The 13,422-nt window shown below is 37.6% G+C and overlaps 1 protein-coding gene across 1 annotated transcript in view; it reads right to left on the bottom strand.

The window, feature by feature from the left end:
- Chuk (conserved helix-loop-helix ubiquitous kinase) overlaps positions 1-13,422 on the bottom strand; it is a 43,493-nt gene that overhangs the window by 24,349 nt on the left and 5,722 nt on the right. The window contains exons 3-11 of the mRNA XM_023709037.1: positions 11,254-11,368; positions 9,967-10,036; positions 8,668-8,756; positions 6,567-6,656; positions 6,308-6,432; positions 6,030-6,137; positions 5,079-5,214; positions 2,583-2,777; positions 1,243-1,345 (exon numbers count right to left, since the gene is read on the bottom strand). Coding sequence (XP_023564805.1) covers positions 1,243-1,345; positions 2,583-2,777; positions 5,079-5,214; positions 6,030-6,137; positions 6,308-6,432; positions 6,567-6,656; positions 8,668-8,756; positions 9,967-10,036; positions 11,254-11,368 — 1,031 coding nt within the window. The remainder of the gene's footprint in view (positions 1-1,242; positions 1,346-2,582; positions 2,778-5,078; positions 5,215-6,029; positions 6,138-6,307; positions 6,433-6,566; positions 6,657-8,667; positions 8,757-9,966; positions 10,037-11,253; positions 11,369-13,422) is intronic.

Raw genomic sequence — 13,422 nt, forward strand, 5'->3', positions numbered from 1 at the left:
TTTTTTTTTTTTGCAGAACCGGGGATTGAACTCAGTCAGGCCCTTGTGCTTGTCACGGAAGCACTTATTCTACTGGGCCATCTCCCTGGCCCCCGAAGAATTGGTCAAGACAGGTAGTGAAGTTTTGTTTTTGTTTTTTTGGTGGAACCAGGGATTGAACTCAGGCCCTTGCACTTGCCAGGCTAGTGCTTATTCTACTGAGCCATCTCCCTGACCCCTACTAAAGAAATTTCTGAGGAACTTTTTTTTTTTCCAGAACTGGGATTTGAACTCAGGCCCGTGTGCTTGCCAGGCAAGAGCTTATTCTATTGAGCCACCTCCCCAGTCCCTTTTTTTAGAGCTTTCTTTTTTTAAATTTTATTTTTTTTTAAATTTCTGAGGAAAAGGAAATGTTCTGTATCTTTATTATGGCATGGATAATACAGGTATGTACATGTCAAAAATTTTTAAATTTAGGCATACATAATATATTTCTGTAATCTTAGCATCTGAGAAGCTGAGACAGAAGAATTACAAGTTCAAAATCAGGCAGGGCAACTTAAGAGACTTAGTAAGATCCTATCTTAAAATAAAAGGGGGCTGAGAGGGTGGGAATGTAATTCAGTAAGAAGGCCTTGGGTGTTTGACCCTGCCATACACAAAAAAATCATCAAACATATCATCTATGCATTTCATTACATTTAAGCAATACCTCCAAAAAGGGTATACACATTTTAGCCCACACCCAATTTTGTTCTTGATTTTATAATTTTGTGTCCAATTTTAGTTTGGATATAAATTGATCAAAAACTTGTTCAAAAGAAAAGAATAATCTTCCTAGGACAAAACATTTGAATTGTCAAGCAGATAGGGCTGAGTAGCAGAGTGCATGCCCAGCATGTATAGGGCCCTAGGTTCACTTCCCATAACCAGGAGATGGGTTTAAAAAAAGCAGGAAATAAGTATTTAAACACTCACAAATAATGAAAGAGCGATGACAGTATAGACTCATTAAGAGTGGCATTTTAATTTCTTATATTTGAGAAGACCTAACCTTTGGAAGGTACTTGTGGTACTGCCTTCTAAGTGAGGAATTTGGTGGTCGCTTAAAATCTATGCTTTCACCTTCCAAATCACATGAATCCATATTTCACCACATATAGAAATCTTATGTATGAAACACCAAAAGGATTACTAATTATGTTGAGGCAAAATTACCCTATTTCAACATTTAGTCACCAATAAATGGACAACTGTACTTACCAATATAATTTACACAATCAGACAAACTTCTAGAAGCAAATGGCCCTTCATATACAGTCTTGCTCTTATCAAACAAATAAACCATATAGCTATCACAGCCTCTCTGAAAAGAAATGAACAATTCAAATACTGCTCAAAGCATTTTAAAAATTCTAGGTTTTCTAAATATTTAACGACTAGATGTCCTTTCAAATGCAAATGAATGAACTCAATGTGCATTAACAGACACTGCACAGATTTAGGGTCTAAATTTTCATTACTGAGAAAAAACCATAAGACTAAAGTGGAAAACAAAAATATGATGTTTAATGAAAAAAATTAGGCATACAATGCTATATACTATAGTATTCTATTGTGTGAATGTTCCCAAAAGACAAATATATGAAAACAGAAAGATTAGTGGTTGCACATATTGCATAGGGTGGGCAGAGGGATTAACAGTTAATAGACATTAGGGATCTTACTGATACAGAAATATTTTTAAACTGACTTAAATCTATTTTTAAAAACCTCCATAAAACTGTACATATGACATGCATGAATCATATGTAAAATATGCTTCTGTCACACATAAAAAAATTGAAAATACAAGTCATGATCACAACTGTACTTAAACTTGTGACAGGGCCAATGAAACCATTCGTCTAATTTCAAGGTTCTAGGCTTCAGTTATGAGAAGGAAAAGAAAGTAGAATAGAATTGGCATCAAAGACAAAGTCTTACAAAGTTCAAGAAACAAAATATGCTATTTTTATCCTGTTTAGCCTGCAAAGCAATGATAAAGCCACCAGTGAGGCAAAATTAAAAGAATTATTTTAAGATCTAAACTACACCTCCCAAGGGATTCCACGTATGTATTTAAAAATGTATGGCAGGAGACCTGCCCATTAGCTCAGGTGTTTAAGTGCCTGTTGAAATAAAGCAGTCAGGCTCAGGATGCTGTGGTTCGATTCCTCCATCCTCAAGCCAAACCAGACCTGCCCTGAAGGCAACCTGAGCGGCCCAAATAAATAAATAAACAAATAAATTTTAAAAAATGTAGGGCATACAACAATTCTATATAGATTTCTTATCAGATTCTAGGTATACTAGAACTTAAAACCCTTTCTATACAGCCCTGTAGGGTGACTGTAGTGTACAATAATTACTTATACACTTCAAATTAACTAAAGGAAAAGGAGTTTGAAGGTTCCTAACATTGAGATTATATTTGAAAAAATGGAAATGCCAATAATACTGATTTGATCACGGCACCTTATAGTATGTATTGAACTATAATACTGTGTCCCTTAAGTAAGTACAAATATTACATCAATAAAAAATAACAAAACAATTCTTACAACTCCATCTAGAACACATTGAGAAGCTGGTTTCCGAGGATCCAGAGAAATTCCTGTCTCTGAGAGAAGTTCTTGAGAACCTGTATTTATTCCAGTTTCACGCTCGATACGAGACTGCAGTGAATGAAGACTTTCATCAGGTGGTAACAGAAAAGAAATTATCTTCGCAGAAGTCATATTTAGGATGTGTACTATCTGTATGAATAAGAAGAAGATAAATTTATTGATCATTTACTAATTGATTACAAAGCAGTCTAAAGCACCTGCTTACGCAAGCTTAGGCAAAGTGTGGGGACCATGTGATACCTGGCACAGCATGCCACAGACACACACACACACACACACACACACACACACACACACACACACAAAAGGCAATCATGTTGGCTGGCCAAATAGCTCAGCAGATTAAAGTGCATGCTTAGGCAGATGCAGGAACTGGATTCCCTGGCCATGCCGGCTCTGTCCCTAGAACGTGCTGAGAGGGCAACTGAGACGGCATGGCGCCTGTAATCCCAGCACTTGGGAGGCTGAAACAGGTGGATCACTATGAGTCCAATCTGTGTAGTAAGACCCTGTACTAAATACATCAAAAAAAAAAAAAAAAAAAAAAAAGGCAATGAAATCACAGAGCAGTGATCTGCCTAAATGTTTAAAGTTAGACAACAAAACAGTTTTATTACTTCCACCTGAAGTTTCAGTAAAAATAGCCCAATACAGGTCAACCGAGTGTGAGACTGTGCAGGAGACACTTCTAGATCCTTGTCTTGGTCCAAGGAGCCAATATTTGTAATCCCAAAGTTATGTTACTGGAATCCCATCCAGTTGATTCCAATCTACCACTTTCAATGCAACCCACAGTGAAAATAAAGACACTAAATTATATTTTTAATCATCGGGGAGTCAAGGAGCTCCAAGTCCAGCCACGAAGATAGCTTTCCGGATCCAAGAGAGCAACCCAGGGCCTCATCTGGTTTTATTCAGTGGAGGAGTGGCTTGAAGAGGATTGACTGAGAATTGTGGGAAGTAGGTGACTACTGTGAGCTGAGCTAGATGGGTGGCCTAAATTTACCTCTGTGATATGCAGAGAGGATATGCAGAGAGAGTAATCTGCATTATACTCTTATGCAATAGAGATAGTTATCTACTGCTTTGGGAAGTCTGGTGCTTTAGCTCTGTTGTGGTCTTTCAAGCCCCAGGAAGTCATAGCCTCTATCCTGAGGCTCAATCCCAGCTGGCGGCATTAGCTCTACCATCCTGTCTCGACCCAACTCACATTAAAGAGCAGCAGGTATAGGTTACCAGGGAAACATGCACATCACCTTCAAAGACTATCACCAGCACCTCAGCTAGACCAACATACATTGCTTAAGGCCAACTGAAGCCTAAACAGAAGTCCTAGCCAGCTCTGTACATAATGATACGAGGAAATAGGGTCAGGCTCAGTCAAAATGGAGACAGTCGCTCTTCTTTCAAGGAGAGCTGTTCAGGTGGTCCTCCACAAAACTGAGTAAAGTGAGGCTCTGTCCAGGTAACCACAGATAGACACAGAGCAGAGGCATAAATGGCAGATTACAATTACAGAATCCACAAAATATGACTGATATATTGTGTGGCAGACAGCATGCAAAGAAAAAGCAAACTGAAGAGTGGCCAAGGGGATATACAGATACGGACACCATTCTGGGCAGAAACACAGCGTCGGTCAAAACAGATAATGGCTTGGTGGCCTGAGGAACAGCACAAAGCTTGTCCTGAGTGAGGTAACAGCCAAGAGAAGTAGGTATAAGGCATGTATTTGGTTGGTGGACCTACATTAAAAAACACTGAAAAAACCAAACAGACAAGCATATCAGTTTAAATGCGACTTAATAAGCAAAACAAAACCTCCCAACCTCTCCAACAAACTCTGTTAATTTCCTGGACCTCAAATATGCCTGATTTCTTGTAATCTCAGGAGATGATAAAGGGCAGTTTATATTGCATAGACTACAGGATGAAGAGATGTAGAGATATGAAAGTTAGAAAAGAATCTTGTTGTTTTGGCAGTTGGCCTTAAATGAAGGGGAACTCACTTTGCAGGCTCCCTCTGTCTCTCTCAGAGAAAAGCTTTCTTTCTCTTGATAAATTCTTCCTATTCTTAAAGAAAAAAATCTAAATGCATGAGGTATGAATGATACCAACAAGGGAAGAAAAAAAATAAAAGATGCTTTAAAAGGAATTATCAACAAAGGCCTCTTTGAAGCAAACTAAAATAGAAGAGTTGGGCTGGGAATATAGCTTAGTGGCACAGGGCCTGTTTGGCAAGTATAAGGTCTTGAATTCTATTTCTGGTACCCCCCGCCCCCCAAAATAGAAAAACATCAGCTCCAAAAATGTAATTTTCTTTTTCAAATAAATACCATGAAAAGATTATTAAAATATATGTATGCTCGGTTTTCAAGTAAACTTGCTAACTTCAATGTAGGTTTTAAAATATACTTCACTGAAACTAACCTTCAAATTCAGAATGTGATCCATTAATACAAAACATCTTGGTTGGTTTAAAGTGAGGTCAACAGGTCCCCCTCTCTGCTGTGGATCCCAATTCAACATCAACTGCAGCCAGTTTTCCATAGGCTCTACTATCAAACTAGAAAATGCACATAAATAGAGGGAATATAGTTATGGTCCAATTTTCCTTTAGTCTTACCTTAAAAAACAATTTTATAGGCTGCCCATTCCTTTCCCCACCACTTATTTACACTATTTCAATACCTTCTTTGGGATAATTCATGAAATGATGGAAGGCAAACTTCCTTCCATAAGAAAATAGGTCCAAAGCCTACATATGTAAGTTTAATAATGGCAACTCCAATAGACAGGTCTAATCCTTTTTCAGGAACCTATTCACCAAGTCTTTTTAGCATCTAAGCCAATCCTCTGAATAGCAATGGTTCTTGGTTCCATTAATATCTGTACTGTCTAATGTGATAGTTACTAGTGACAATGTTATTTACATTTACTATTTACTTAAATTGCAACTCCTTGGTCATATTAGCTAATTTCTAGGTTTATATTTATTTATTTATGTATTTATTTGGTTGTTGTTGTTTTGGCAGTTCTAAACAATTTAGGCATATTTAGGCAATGTTCTAGCAGCAGACTAAGCTCTCAGCCCCTCTGAACACTTTTCAAGTGTTATAAAAGCTCAATGTGGGGCCGGGGAGATGGCTCAATAGAATAAGCACTTGTCTGGCAAGCGCAACAGCCTGAGTTCAATCCCCAGTTCTGCCAAAAAAAAAAAAAAAAAGCTCAATAAACTGTGTGATCAATGGAGATAACAGAATATTTTCACCATGACAGAAAGCGACACTGGATAATGCTACTTGAAACAGCAACTACATTATTATTTTTTTACAACTCCGAACAAACGCAGGCAAACTTTCTCAACTAAAATGTACTTACCTACAAAGGCTGTTTGGCTGAGGTAAATGGCTACTAAACCGAACTTCTCCTGTCATCTCTTCACATGCAAATATACATTTTGGGTCCTTCTTCTTAATTTTTTCATGCCTATAAAAACAAAAGATACCTCAGTCAAAAATCTGATTCTCACAAACACTCTAAGATTTCAAGCCATTTTGTTATTCAATTCTGATTTTAAAATGTAATTATAAAATAAATTAAAAAAGAGAAAATTTTCATTCACATTAAGCACATTAAAGTTCTCATCTATGACTTACCAGGTAAATGGCTGCAGATGATGCAAAAAAGGCCTATACCCAGCAATACATTCAAACACCATTGTCCCAAAACTCCAATAATCAACAGTGGCTGTATAAGGCTTATTCTCAAAGAGTTCTGGGGCCTTAAAAAAGGAAAGAAAATGCTTTAAATGTCAATACTGTAAGGGAAAGGCTACTTTATTTTTGAAATACTGCATATATGACCTTCATAAATAAGAATCTCATACACTTAAATTCAAAGAAATACATATCTCACCAGATATTGCAGTGTTCCTACAAAAGATGTACAGAGACTTCCTTGTTCAACATCTTTAGCATATCCTAGATCAATTATTTTGTGCATTATCTGCAAAACAGTAAGAAAAAAAAAGTATTAAATGGTTGAATTACTGGAGTACAAAGGCAACAACATCCTTATAAGATGGTAGATAGGCTGGTAATAAATGGTTGAGCTCTAGGGCTGGCCTGATAGCTCAGCGGACTAAAGCACCTGCTTAAGCATAGCCCAGTGGCGTGTTCAATCCCCGGTGTGCCATGCCGGTCCCGCCTGCAGAGCAGCTTGAGATGGCAAATGAGACTGGGAGTGGTGACTTCCTGTAATCCTAGTACTTGGAAGGCTGAAAACAGAGGAGAATTACTATGTGTCTGATCTATGTAGTGAGACCCTATAGACCCTATCCTAAATACAGAAAACAACAACAACAAAAGTTCAATTCTGAATTAACAATTTTTTCCAAGGCTGAACTCTATCACTTAACTAGCCACATGCTCTTGATCAAATTATTTAACCTCTTCAAGTTTCTTATATAATTAGATAACTAACAATCCCCACTTATAGAATATTTTCAAGACTCAAGAAAATAATGGAAGAACTTAATATAGTGCCTGATACATAGTAAAAAATAAATATAGCTTGACTAGTAATTTTTTATTTTAGTACATTCTTCATAAACTCAATCCATTTTTTTTTTTTTTTAAATGTATGTATTTGGTACAGGGTCTCACTATGCAGCTCAGACTCGTAGGGATCCTCCTATTTTCAGCCTCCCCAGCATTGGGATTACAGACATAAGCTACCATGTCCAGACTCAGTCACCTGGCCTGGGGGCAAGGCCAGTGCAGCATGTGGTACAGGGGATCAAACCCCTGTCCCTGTGCTTGCCTAGGGAGGTGTTTAGTCTGCTGAGCTATTTTTCAGGCCATAACTCAATCCTTTCAACTGGAAGGCAAAGGCTGATTTCCGAACTTGAAGGAGTATATACTATAGAAAGGATTAAATGTGAATCAGCACCCATGTAAAGTCAAGTATGCTCTTAAGCCTTCAGATAAGAAAAAGAGTAGCAAGCAAAGATAACTGGTGCAAAGTACACACAAAACGCCCCCCTGAGAAGCATCTTCATCCAAGTGCCATCATTTCCAATTGAAAAATTATCTTCATTAAGAGTTAGCACATCAGGCTGGTGAGATGGCTCAGTGGTCTAAAGCACCTATTTAGAACAAGCTAAGCTAAGCAAAGCACAGAGACCGCGGTTCAATCCCCAGCACCACATGCCAGCCAGCCCTGCCCCCGGGTGGGCTGAGCTGGCCACACACACACACACACACACACACAAAATAAATAAATAAACAAATAAAGAAGTTGATTGGGGCAATCAGAGATAAGCTAGTATTTGCCTGGGAACTAAAAAAAAAAAAAAGAGTTAGCACATAATCCAATGTAAGTTTAGGCTCATGGTTTTAAATCTTCATTGGAATGAAACTTAGATGCTAGAAACAAAAAAAAGTGCTCAAATTACTCTGATGAAAATAAATATATTAAATACCAATTTATAATTTCTATTTCTGAAGATGATCTATTTAGGAATCTGGTAAATCAAGGTTTCAAGTCTTAATGGAATATAAAATTTAGGATTTAAAATAAAGAAAATGGGTTTTAAGGAAATGTACTATTTTTTCTTAAAGTAAAACAGGCCCAGGGTGTGTGTTTATGTGTTTTAGATGTGCTTCATAGCAGTAAAAATTAAGACTGATACATTATTTAGTCACTGCCTACTATCTCTGCTACACAGGCTGCTGGAAAACACATGAGCACAACAGGTGCAGCTTTTGCTCTACTGCAGCCACTAACCACAGAACTACGGCTGAATGTGGTGAGGACTGGAACAGAAAACATGTACAAATGCTCTATGATGAATATGAGCAGGGTGTACATCTAAAATGTACCAACAAAATCTGATTTTAAAAAAGCAAAGAGAAAGAGCAGAGTGTTATGGGTACACAGCGAGGACACCAAAGCTTAAAAATTACATCAAGGACACTACACAATAGGCACAGTACATTTCTTGAGGTTTGCCTACCTTTCCACCAACATCCTGAAGAACTATATTTTCAGGTTTTAGGTCTCGATGTATAATTTTATTTTCATGCAAATATCGAATCCCAGACCCTAAATAAAGTTTAAAGAAAGCATTTTGAAGAGAAAATATTGAATTTAAAGAAATCCATATTGCATTTTATACAGATCTGTACTAATGCTCCAAATTATATCAACCATCAAAACTTCTCAATGATTATTGCAACAGATCAAGTTTTCTGGACAGAAAATACAGCAACACTAGGCACACAATGCAATTACAATACATGTTCATTTAATTTATTGGAATTAACATTAAGGGGCTGGGGAGATGGCTCAGTGGAATAAGCACTTCCCTGGCAAGCACAAGGTTCTGAGTTCAACCCCGGGTTCTGCCAAACAAAAAAACAGAATTAACATTAAAAAGAAATGGAGGGCTGGGGAGATGGCTCAGTGGAATAAGCGCTTCCCTGGCAAGCGCAAGGGCGAGCTCAATCCACGGTTCCGCCAAAAAAAAAAAAAAAAAAAAAAAAAAGAAATGGGAAGAAAACTCCTCTAACCCTTAAGACCTTTTTCTCCTACCCTAAATCTCCTTTTCAACTAGACTTCAGCCCTTATGATCGAGGGAAAAAAAGCAAAACCAAAACATGTAAGAAAACCGATTAGCTTTTGAGTATCCTCCAAGGGCCTAGGTTTTGTTATCTCAGGGATTTTTCAGAAATAGTTCTGACTAAACACAGAATTTTACTCTTAAGAATTAACTTGAGGACTTATCCCCTAAAGAGATTCAATTTTGTGCTGAACAAAATTACTATGTTAATTGAAGATGTAAGGAGTAAAACTATTTTTTATCTGTACTTGGGAGATATATTAGGCAAATAATTTTTAGCTGAAACCAAACACTACATAGCAAGATACTCCAGTTTTAATTTAGAGTGAATAGTAATAAATTTTTAATTTTTAAAAAATTTATTGGATACAGGGTCTCACTACGTAGCTCAGACTCATAGTGACCCTCCTGTCTCAGCCTCCCCAGCACTGGGATTACAGGTGTGTTCCCAGGGTTCCAGGGCTGGCAGGGCAGGTGGTACTGGGGATTGAACCCAGATCCTTGCACTTGCCAGGCAGGCAGTTAGACCACCAAGCTATCTCCCCAGCCCTATAATTTCTTGTAAGTGTTAGATATTTATATAGCTTGCATAATACATTAACAATTATCCTTAATTCCTAAGCAGAACACAGAATCTTTTATACATAAAAGGGCATTAAGTCACCATGGTATTTTTAAATATTGATCACATACCTATATCACTTAGTAAAGAAAGTATCTGGCTTTCTTTAAGTCCACAACAATTTTCTGGTTTGTTGAGTAGCTAAAGGAAAAAACAAAAAGAAGTCTAAAAATGTGTACTACAAATTGCTAGATAGCAATGGCAATACATATAAATTACTGTAAGAGTGTATTGAAATGAGGAAAAAAAAAAAGTCATGATAAAAAGTATACAAAGGTGGGCTGGGGAAGCACAAGGTCCACAGTTTGATCACCAGTACTTAAAAAAAAAAAAAAAAAAGTATATGAAAGGGAGAAAAAAAATCACCAAATATAAGTTTTATGACAAAACTCACAAAAGTAAAGGTAAAGGTGCGAAACTATTTGAAATTTATATTGAAAAAGGTTGACAAATCTCACAGAGATATATCTACACACAAATAGTCATATGGACAAATTTAAAATGAGTTAGAAAGAAAGCATGCAATAGAAAAGGCATTTTTTTTTTTTTGTCACTATTTTGTATTTTTAAAATAAGGTCTCACTATATAGCCCAAGCTGGCTCTAAAATCACAGCAATCCTCCTGCCTCAGTGCCAGGATTACAGGCTTGTACCACCATGCCCAGCTGAAAATGTGATCTTTTTAAAAGCACCTTAAACACTGATATTTTGATTAGCTAAAGGAAAAAAAAATAAAAGAAGTCTAAAAATGTGTGCCACAAATTGCTGGGCAGCAATAGCAATACATATTAATTACTGTGAGAGAATACTGAAGGGCTGGCCAAATAGCTCAGGGGATTAAAGCGCCTGCTTAGGCAGATGCAAGGTCCAGGGTTTGATCCCTGGTGTGCCATGCCAGCCCTGCCCACGCGGTGTGCTGAGACAGTGATTGAGACTGGGCATGGTGGCCTGCACCCGTAATCCCAGAGCTTGGGAGGCTGAAAAAACAGGAGGATCACTATGAGTCTGATCTGTGTAGCGAGACCCTGTAGACCCTGTACTGAGTACATTAAAAAAAAAAAAGAGAGAATACTAAAATGAGGGAAAAAGTCTAATTTTGCAAACAACCAAAAAAAAAAAAGCACATTCTAAATCAGGGGTCAAAAAGTATTTTCTATACAATGACAGTAAATGCTTTACTCTGAAAGAACTACTGAATTCCAGTCACAAACATAAGCATGGCTGTCTTCTAATAAAACTTTACTTACAAAATAGATAGCAGACCATAGTTTTCTGATTCTTTTTATAGATTAGCGCAAAGAATTTGATCTAAAAATGCTCAGGTTTACTATCTTATTATTGCAAAGTATCCACACTACCTTCCGGAGATCTCCTCCAGAACAGTATTCCATTGCTAGAAGAGGCACATCATTAATTAAAAAATTCAGTTCCTCAGGAACATCACAGGCCTTTACAACATTGGCATGGTTCAACCTAACAAGAAGAAAAAGACATTATAAAGGAACTAGATTTGAAATGGTAGTTAATTGGGGGTTAGGGAGTAACACGGGAACACTAGTATTTTATAAAATTTTTTTAAAAAAAAATTATTTGTGTGTGTGTGTGTGTGTGTGTGTGTGGCCAGCTCAGCCCACCAGGGGGCGGGGCTGGCTGGCATGTGGTGCTGGGGGATTGAACCGTGGTCCCTGTGCTTTGCTAAGCTTGTTCTAAGTAGGTGCTTTAGACCACTGAGCCATCTCACCAGCCCCTATAAAATTCTAATGTGTGACTTGTGAAACTAAAAATCAGTAATTTTTAGAAAGGAAATGCATGTTAAAAATATCATCATTATTACTACTATTAGATTTCTGGGTCAATTAGCAAGGACTTTAAATACTTTAACTCATTTGTCACAATACTACTAATAAAAGTAGATTTAGTGAGTTTCATAAAACAGGAAAAAACTGAAGCACAAACTGGTTAAATAACAAGCTTGTAACAGCAAGTAGGTTGTCATAAGAATTCAAATTTGGTAGCCTGGTTTCAAAGCTTGTGCATTGGTACCTATGGCCCGTGTGCTGCAGTGGGCACAAGGATCCTGCTGTCAGCGCATGAACTAAGCCACTGCAGCAATGCCCGAGCAGCTAAGTATTAAGTTTTAATTGCAGTGTTGCCACTTTGTGATAATGAAGTGCGTTTTGGGTTGCAGTTTAGAGATTTGATCTCTAAAAGGTTTATCATCACCGGCCTCTATCATACTACCTCTCAAATGATCGCTTACAAGGTCACCCCAGTGGTGAATATTAATAAAATTTTGGCCTATTTCCTTCTAGCTTTAAGCACAAAGTTTTCAGTAAATGCTGAATCATACAATATACTAATCGTTCTTTTTGTTTTCTTATTAATAATCTGTCATCATGCTCAACTGGTATAGATTTCCTATTTATTTATTTATTTATTTATTTATTGGTGGAACCGGGGATTGAACTCGGGCCCTTGCGCTTGCCAGGGAAGCACTTATTCCACTGAGCCATCTCCCCAGCCCCTAGATTTCCAATTCTAAGACCTACATAAACAGAACCCCCAAATGGAGAGCCTGAGAACTTATATTATGCTTTCTTGATTCTGCTATACAGTCAAGTTTGAGAACTATAAAATTGAACTGAGCATAACACAGAGTCAGAAAGTACTCATTTCAAGCCTAGACTCTACTACCAGCTGTGGGACTGTATGAGTGCTAGCTCAGCCATACACAAAATAGGGATAATTCCTAAACACAGGGCTATAATGACAACTAGAAAAATGAATTACAGTTACACTATCAGTAGAAGCCTACTGCCTGTGAAAGTTTAAAATATGTATACCTCTCCCTTTAAGAGCTTCTTTTCTTCCTGAATATATGATATAACCAATGACTCATTTCTCTTTTTGTTTTTGAAACAGTGTCTTGATAGGTAGTCTTGATAGGCCTTAAACTCATATGTAGTCCAAGCGGGTCTCCAACTCACAGCAATCCTTCTGCCTCAGCTTTGTGAGTGCTGGGATTACAGCAGTGTGCCACCATCCCTGGTTAGTGAATCATTTCTAGTAAACAGATTTTGGTGGAAAGAATGAAGTGGGGTGGAAAGGATGAAGTGTGACTTCCGAAGATACTTCATAACACGTATGTCAACCATCATCTTGTTTTCTCTTTCACAAATCTCTGAAGAAGCTAGCTGCCATGTCACTAAGAGTTCAAGTTTCCCTATGGAGGCCCACATGGTGAGGAATTGATGCCTTTCACTAAAAGCCACATAAGTGGGCCTGAAGTAACCGTATCATCCCTGGTCAAGCCTTTGGAACAGTGCAACTCTGGCCAACAATTAGAGATATCTCAGGAAAGACCCTGAACTTCTTAGAAACACACAGCTAAGCAAGTCTCAAATTACTAAGGCACAAAAAGCATAGACAGTGAATGTTTACAGTTTTAAGCCACTGAATTTTTATAAAGCAATAGGATTATTTAACACAAGTAGAGGGGCTGGTGAGATGGCTCAGTGGTCTAAAGC

Source organism: Octodon degus, unplaced genomic scaffold, assembly GCF_000260255.1.
Source record: "Octodon degus isolate 3935 unplaced genomic scaffold, OctDeg1.0 scaffold00010, whole genome shotgun sequence".
NCBI lineage: Eukaryota > Metazoa > Chordata > Mammalia > Rodentia > Octodontidae > Octodon > Octodon degus.